Source organism: Pelecanus crispus, chromosome 11 (genome assembly GCF_030463565.1).
Source record: "Pelecanus crispus isolate bPelCri1 chromosome 11, bPelCri1.pri, whole genome shotgun sequence".
In the NCBI taxonomy this organism is placed as follows: domain Eukaryota; kingdom Metazoa; phylum Chordata; class Aves; order Pelecaniformes; family Pelecanidae; genus Pelecanus; species Pelecanus crispus.
Window position 1 is genome coordinate 16,996,752 of NC_134653.1, and position 6,510 is coordinate 17,003,261.

At 52.2% G+C, this 6,510-nt stretch overlaps 3 protein-coding genes across 4 annotated transcripts in view; 2 read left to right on the forward strand and 1 right to left on the reverse strand.

Moving 5' to 3' along the window:
- Window positions 1-1,128, forward strand: part of GTF3C1 (general transcription factor IIIC subunit 1) — a 44,227-nt gene extending 43,099 nt beyond the window's left edge. For both annotated transcript variants that reach the window (XM_075718330.1, XM_075718331.1), the window contains exon 37: window positions 833-1,128. In XM_075718330.1, the coding sequence (XP_075574445.1) occupies window positions 833-1,054 (222 nt within the window). In that variant the 3' untranslated portion in view covers window positions 1,055-1,128. The remainder of the gene's footprint in view (window positions 1-832) is intronic.
- Window positions 1,129-1,853: 725 nt separating this feature from the next.
- On the reverse strand, window positions 1,854-2,359 carry POLR3K (RNA polymerase III subunit K). The gene is made up of 3 exons (XM_075719201.1): window positions 2,249-2,359; window positions 2,074-2,161; window positions 1,854-1,981 (listed from the first exon to the last, which is right to left on the reverse strand). Exons 1-3 carry the CDS (start codon window positions 2,357-2,359, stop codon window positions 1,854-1,856), a joined length of 327 nt encoding a protein of 108 aa, XP_075575316.1.
- A 40-nt stretch (window positions 2,360-2,399) lies between these two features.
- SNRNP25 (small nuclear ribonucleoprotein U11/U12 subunit 25) lies at window positions 2,400-6,257 on the forward strand. Its single transcript, XM_075719068.1, has 6 exons — window positions 2,400-2,507; window positions 2,605-2,695; window positions 2,837-2,942; window positions 3,060-3,134; window positions 4,594-4,656; window positions 6,050-6,257. The coding sequence occupies exons 1-5, from the start codon at window positions 2,400-2,402 to the stop codon at window positions 4,646-4,648; spliced, it is 435 nt and encodes a 144-aa protein (XP_075575183.1). The 3' UTR covers window positions 4,649-4,656; window positions 6,050-6,257.
- The last annotated feature ends 253 nt before the right edge of the window (window positions 6,258-6,510 follow it).

Here is a 6,510-nt window from a genome sequence, read left to right on the forward strand (position 1 = left end):
AAGGCTCATGCATTTTGGTAACAATGCAAGTTGTGTACGCTACCAACCGTGCACTGAGCAACCATCCTGTTTCCTAGGTGTTCCGTCACAGCTTGCCCATATGTCCTCTGCCACAGCAACACTGCCAAGAGTGTAGCCGGGGTCAGGGCACAGGCAGAGCAGCAGCAGACAGGCTTAAGACTGCAGTACAGAGTGTGTAGTGGTGAGACATGCACATGTGGGAGAGCAGTACAGATTCCTAGGCAACTTTTATTCAAAGCCACAAACTCAAGGAATTACCTGTACATTTTGCGGATCAGAGAACTTGAATCTAACTTCTCTAGCAGTAAATTTGATAAGAACCGGTTTTGAAACCACAGACGGAGCTTTTATCTGTAATACACCAAATATTAGTAAGTCTAGATGCATACCTATGTGAGATTACTGAATACACACCAGATGTTTTCAGCACATAGATTGCCTTGCTGGGTGTTGCTGTGGGAATGAATGCTAACCCATTAGCAAGAACTGACCCAGAAGGTTTACACCTATACCACCATTGAATGGTTTGTAACTTGTCCTAGATGTTGAGATCTGTTGTTGAACACATTCTGTGTCAGTATCCAGGTGTTAACCACTGTGCTGAAAGTGACAACTGGGCATATATCCAGTTATGTGAACTTGCTTTGTTGTGCTGTAATCTTTGCCATCCCCATGGTCTCCGGAGGGAGTAGAGTGAAGCCACTTTAGTATAAATTGGCTAAGTTTCGGAGAACACTGTAGGTAGAACTGCATTAAGTGCATTTTTTCACTGCAACTGCTCAAGCTAAAATATGTGAATTTTTTTCTGCAGGGTCTGGAAGCTCTTGGTTGCATCAGACGATTCTACATGAAAAAGCCATCCCTGGTGTCGCTCTTTTCTCAGCCGGTTATGGAAGAAGAACTAAACAATCCCAAACTGAGTGAAACCCCTACAATATACTATGAGCCTACGATAGACTGTACTCTCAGGCTGGGAAGAGTGTTCCCCTGTGAAGTGAATTGGAATAAATGGGTGCAGATTATCCCTGTATAAAAGAGGTAAAGCTGAGTCACATTAAATTGGTTTAGCCTGTAGGAGTGAGCGTTAATGCAGATTAAATGTTACAATTTCTGCTCCATCATGTTTTTATTAAGTTATTTATCCTTTTTACTTTTGAATGTATTTAAACTGAGAATAAAGCTTAACCTTAAGACAAGTAATACTTGATCCCACTTCAGGTATATTCGCTTTTTACCAATAACTGTTTGCAGAGCATATAGTTCATAGTTTCTGCTTTATATTAATGTGGTTTTCACAAGGCACAGCAAAGGGGCCTTCTTCTCTTCCCCTAAGGCCACAGCAGTAACATTTTACCTTTGCTTTGCCTTCTGCTCTCTTGCACAGCAGCTGGCTCTGTGCTAAGGTTTGGTTATTATTCTTTCGCTTAGTTATCTTAAGGGCCGTCTGCATTTTAAACGCTGGTTTCTTGGTGTGCACGGCATTAGATTATTACGTGCGCTTTTAGCAGTGGTACCGCACTATGTGAAGTAAGGGTCCCACAGTCTTCCCTGATGACACAACACAGGCAAGAACACCCTTTTAGAGGCTCTGACTGTCGTTTTCAGTTGCGTTTGGCAGCCTTACTGCCGGTCAGGTTTTAAAGCAACCACACAGCAGACGGTTACTTCCACCCAGTGACGCGTTTATTGCAGGAGAAGACCCCCGTGCCCCATCCCCGCGGGACTCGTGGGGCCGGGGCCGGGCCGGGCCCCTCCCCTCAGCTTTGCGGAGGGCGAGCGGGCTGGGCCCCTCAGGCCCCGGCGGCCCCTCAGGCCCCGGGCGGCCGGGGGCCTCAGTCCCGCCAGCGGTGCCCGCACTGCGCGTTGCAGCACTTGTAGAAGGTGGTCATGGGCTCGTCGGCCGAGCGCGTCTGGATCTGCATGAAGTAGGCGCGGGGGTGCTCGCACTTGGGGCACGGCTCTGCGGGGCGAGGCGCGGCGCCGTCAGGCGAGGCGAGGCGAGGCCCGGCCCGGCCCGGCCCCCCCGCCTCCCGCGCCCCGCCCCGGCCCTACCTGCGGTGGAGTCCACGTTCTCCCAGGCCGCGGCGCCGCCCAGCACGTCGTCCACCTCCTTCAGCCGCGGGTACTTCCTGCTCGTCACCTGCGGGCCGCCGCCGGTCAGGGTCCCCGCGTCGCCGCCGCCGCCACCCCCCGCCCAGCCACCCCCCTCCCCCCCGCCGCCCCGCACCTTCCGCGTGACGTTGCGCACGTAGGGGCAGGTGGTGCAGGCGAAGCGGTGGCAGCGCGGCCCCTCCTCGGCCACCAGCACGTTGCCGCAGGCCGGGCAGAAGAGCAGCATCCCCGGTTCCGCGGCGCCGCCCGCCCCTTCCGGCGCGGCGATGGCGGAGGCCGAGGAGGAGCTGGCGCACGCCGAGGTGCTGGAGCTCTTCCAGGCGGCGCTGGCGCGGCTGGTGCAGGACCCGCTGCTCTGCGACCTCCCGCCGCAGGTGGGGCCGGGGGCGGCGGGGGCCGGGCCGGGGGGGGGCGGGCGGTGGCGGGGCTCAGGCCCGCCTCGCTCGCCTGTCGCGGCCGTGCCGCCCGCAGGTGACGGCGGAGGAGATCGGCTCGCAGGTGGCGCTGGAGTACGGGCAGGCCATGACGGTGCGCGTCTGCAAGGCGGACGGCGAGACCATGCGTGCGTCCCGGGGCCGGGGGTGCGGGCGGAGCCGGCCGCGGGGCGGAACGGGCCGGGGGGACCCGGCCAGGCCCAGCTGGGCGGTGGCGGGTGGCGGGCCGGGTGGCGGGGCGCTGACGGGGCTCTCCCCGCCGCCTCCAGCCGTGGTGGTGGTGCAGAACGCCTCGGTGCTGGAGCTGAAGAAGGCGCTGCGGCGGCACGTCCAGCTGCGGCAGGCACGGCAGGGCGGCGTCCAGCACCTCAGCTGGTGAGCGGGACCGGGGGCTGGCGGGCTCGCTCTGCTCACCCCCTTCACCCCCACCTTCACCACTTTCCCGTGGCCAGCCGTTCCTCCTGCCGCTCCCCCTAAGTGCTTTTCCCCTAGGAAGTACATATGGAGGACGTACCACTTAACCTACAACGGAGAGAAACTGGCAGATGACAGAAAGAAGCTGAGAGAGTGAGTAACCAAGTCTCTCCTGGCACCTGCGGGGCTGGAGAGGCCTAGCTGGAGTCCGCACAGCATCTGCGCGGGCAGGGCTAACTTGGGACTTTGTGCCCTGGCTCAGACAGCACCTCCTAGCATTGGAACAGGCTGCCCAGGGAAGTGGTGGAGTCCCCATCCCTGGAGGTATATAAAAGACGTGTAGATATGGTGCTTAGGGACATGGCTTAGTGGTGGACTTGGCAGTGTTAGGTTAACGGTTGGACTCGATGATTGTAAAGGTCTTTTCCAACCTAAATGATGCTATGATTCTATGATTCCACTTGAAATTGACTGCAAGATGGGACCAGCACTGCACACAGAGGTGGGACAGGCCCTGCCCTGACACGCTGAGAGGCCATCTGCAGGACAGGGGGGTTTCAAGTAGTTCCTCAGCCACAAGCATCCTGTGCTCAGTGTGTTCATCCAGTTCGGACCACACCACGCACTCGATGCATTGCTCGTTGGCTGCCTATGCCAAATTCCTGCAGAATAGGTTATGGTTACTGAGGTTACACCTGAGGTATCCTGCAGAGACAAGATTAGTGAAAAAAAAAAAAAGAGTGAGTGTGAGGGGAGTGGAACACAGATAAGGCCAGGAACGGTGTCATGCATACAAAGCACATTAGTTCATCTCCAGGGAAAGTGGGAGCTACTTGGCAGAGGTTGGGGACAGGACATATTATGTGGTGGAGGGGATCCATGGTGGAAGGGACCTCTGGAAGTCATCTAGTCCAACCCTCTGCACGAGCAGGGTCAGCTACAGCTGGTTGCTCAGGGCTGCATCCAGTTGGGTTTTGAGTATCTCCAAGAATGTAGACTCCGCAGCCTCTCTGGACAACTTGGTCCAGTGCTCAGTCACCCTCACAGAGGGCTTGGCAGAGCTGCTGAGGTAGAAGGGTGGGAAGGTGGATGGAAGAATGGCAAGCAAAGGGCAAACCAAGGATAAGAGTGTTGGGCTCTGGACCTGCTCAGCCATGTATCGGAGACCATCTAGTAACAACACTGACAAGCCAATCCCACGTTTCCATGCCCGTTCTTAGGGCAAGGAGGCAGGAGGTGCTTCTGAGCACTCTAGCTGTTGCATACAGCAGTGCTGGGTATGCCAGCCTGCATGCAAACCAGCAAGAAAAGCTTGTCTCAAGTATTAAAAATTTAGCAAGACAGCCCTTATCAAAGCTGTCCTCGCAAGACTGAGCCAAGGGCTATAGCTGTAGCATTTAAGGGGATGTTGCCATTTAAAAGGCAGATGATCAGATCCTTCAGTGCTCGCAGCACGTTCTACATACACAAGTGAGAATTTCAACTTGTTCTGCATTAGAGCACAGCACATGCTCATAGGAGTCCATCTCCCCCTGGGAAAGACGAGGCTATAGGATTTCAAAGGTTGTGGTTCCTGGGGAATTGGCACATAACAGCATAACTCTCTGTTCAGGTATGGCATCAGAAACCGGGATGAGGTCAGCTTCATAAAGAAACTTCGAAAGTAACCTGTCAGGTAAGTCCTAAACATCCATTAAGAGCTACCAATTCTTCCACTTCCCCAGGCCTTAGTGTTCAGGCTCACAGCAGCAGGTGTTGCTGCTCTCCACTGTGTAGCAGAGCATTTCTGAATGCCTGTGTCTGCATTAGGCTTCCCACCCTGGCTCTGGTCTGTTTCCAGTCCTGGTGGTGTTGCTTGTGCTTCTCTCGGGCCGCGGAATGATAATTCAGCTACTTCAGTTAGTGTACATCAAAAGCAGCAGTGGCAATATCTTAGTGCATATTGGCATATCTCTAACCCTAATTTACATTTAGACTCTGAATCTGCTCCCACAATGTCTTGAGATTCATTAAATGCGGTTTTCCTTTGTTTGCCCTTCTGATTGCTTCCAGGACCTTGCTTTCTTTTAGGCTTCTTGAATCTCTGGAAATCACTGCTAGGAATGTGGCTGGGTGCTAACTAATCCCTAGGAGGATGGAGGTCTCTGTGCTACAGGTGATTGCTGTCACCCAGGTCATTTGGGTCCTGTGTCCTCAGGCTCTCATACCCGAGTGACTGTTCTCCCGCCCTGCTTTCTAGCACTCCTGTACCATTCAGAGCACCTGCAGCTAACAGGAATGTCCCATGGGTACGCATAAGCAAATGCGACAAGCAAACATAGCATGTTCTTTGCTGTTCCACAGTAGGTATATTTTGAGCCATCTTTCTCACTTACCGCAAACTATAAGGAGTTACAAAAAGGCACCTCGGCATACACATCCTGTAGCTTTGTCTCTTGGTTTCTCCATTTTCTGGTTTATAGATCCTGAGTTGAAGCAATTCATTTTTCTCAGAAGGCAGGACACACCACTAGACAACTTTTGGTCACGGTGTTTCTGTGCAGCTGATGCATTTAAAAACACTTCCAGCACAGGAAGCACTAGTAGCATGCATATTTACCTGTTTGTAACCTATGTAGACATAATTCTGGTATTACACTGCTATTTTTAGAAAGTTGTGCATACAAACACAAGATGTGGCCAAGACTCTCAAGCTTAGTAAGTTTAAAATTATGTCTGTCCCCTCAACATCTAAAAATACAATCACAGTGTCTGAAGGGCAGTGGTAATTAGCAGCTTTTCCAAACACTTGGTTTTTTGTTCTGTGGCTCCAGCTAGCTGGGTTAGAAACTGTTGCTTTGTGACCACAGTAACTTTATTTCTTCTTTCAACGCTGCCACATTTGCAACATCCAGTGTAATAAAACGTGTGCCATGACAGAAGCCATCTGCCTCACAGTGCCTATGACCAGCAGTCACCTATGGCACTGGCTGTTCCCCCCCTGGACTGTCTAGATGTGGTGGTGTGTGATAAGAGAGCCCAGCATGCAGTAACTATCATCACTGCCAAATACCTTCTTTCTTTAACAGAGCGAGCAGAGAATCCAGCACTACCAAGACCAGCCTGTGGATTCAGCACATTCCTGGAGGAAAAGGTGGTACATTTCAGAGAAACAAACTCCAGTTGAATGGACATTCTCACCTGTTTTTTTGCAGTTGCTATTTGAAATTTCTGCTTCCGAGCTGTATGTGGAACATACTTTCAGTGATTAAAGAGACACTCTAGTTTTCTGAGGCTTTTAAGGCCCCTATTTCCAGCTGCAAACCTGCATCTGACTGGTTTTGGTGCTAGAAAAGGATTGATTCTACTGGTACATGAAACAGCATAGGTGAGATAAAGTAACAAATGTAGCCACAGACTATGCAGAACAATTAACAGTAGCTAAAACGCTACCTTACCATTTAATCACCACCTTAGCAGTAGTAAACAACTCTGGTTAAAAATGTAGTATTGAAACTAGTGTAATAAAAATAATGGCAGCAGAAAAGGT

Excerpts from the sequence above, each read along its gene's own strand:
- POLR3K (XM_075719201.1), bottom strand. The coding sequence starts at position 2,359 with ATGCTGCTCTTCTGCCCGGCCTGCGGCAACGTGCTGGTGGCCGAGGAG. Across the intron at positions 2,162-2,248 it reads TGCGCAACGTCACGCGGAAG|GTGACGAGCAGGAAGTACCC; the intron begins GTGCGGGGCGGC and ends GGCGGCCCGCAG. Across the intron at positions 1,982-2,073 it reads GAACGTGGACTCCACCGCAG|AGCCGTGCCCCAAGTGCGAG; the intron begins GTAGGGCCGGGG and ends CTCGCCCCGCAG.
- SNRNP25 (XM_075719068.1), top strand. The coding sequence starts at position 2,400 with ATGGCGGAGGCCGAGGAGGAGCTGGCGCACGCCGAGGTGCTGGAGCTC. Across the intron at positions 2,696-2,836 it reads GGCGGACGGCGAGACCATGC|CCGTGGTGGTGGTGCAGAAC; the intron begins GTGCGTCCCGGG and ends CGCCGCCTCCAG. Across the intron at positions 3,135-4,593 it reads GACAGAAAGAAGCTGAGAGA|GTATGGCATCAGAAACCGGG; the intron begins GTGAGTAACCAA and ends CTCTCTGTTCAG.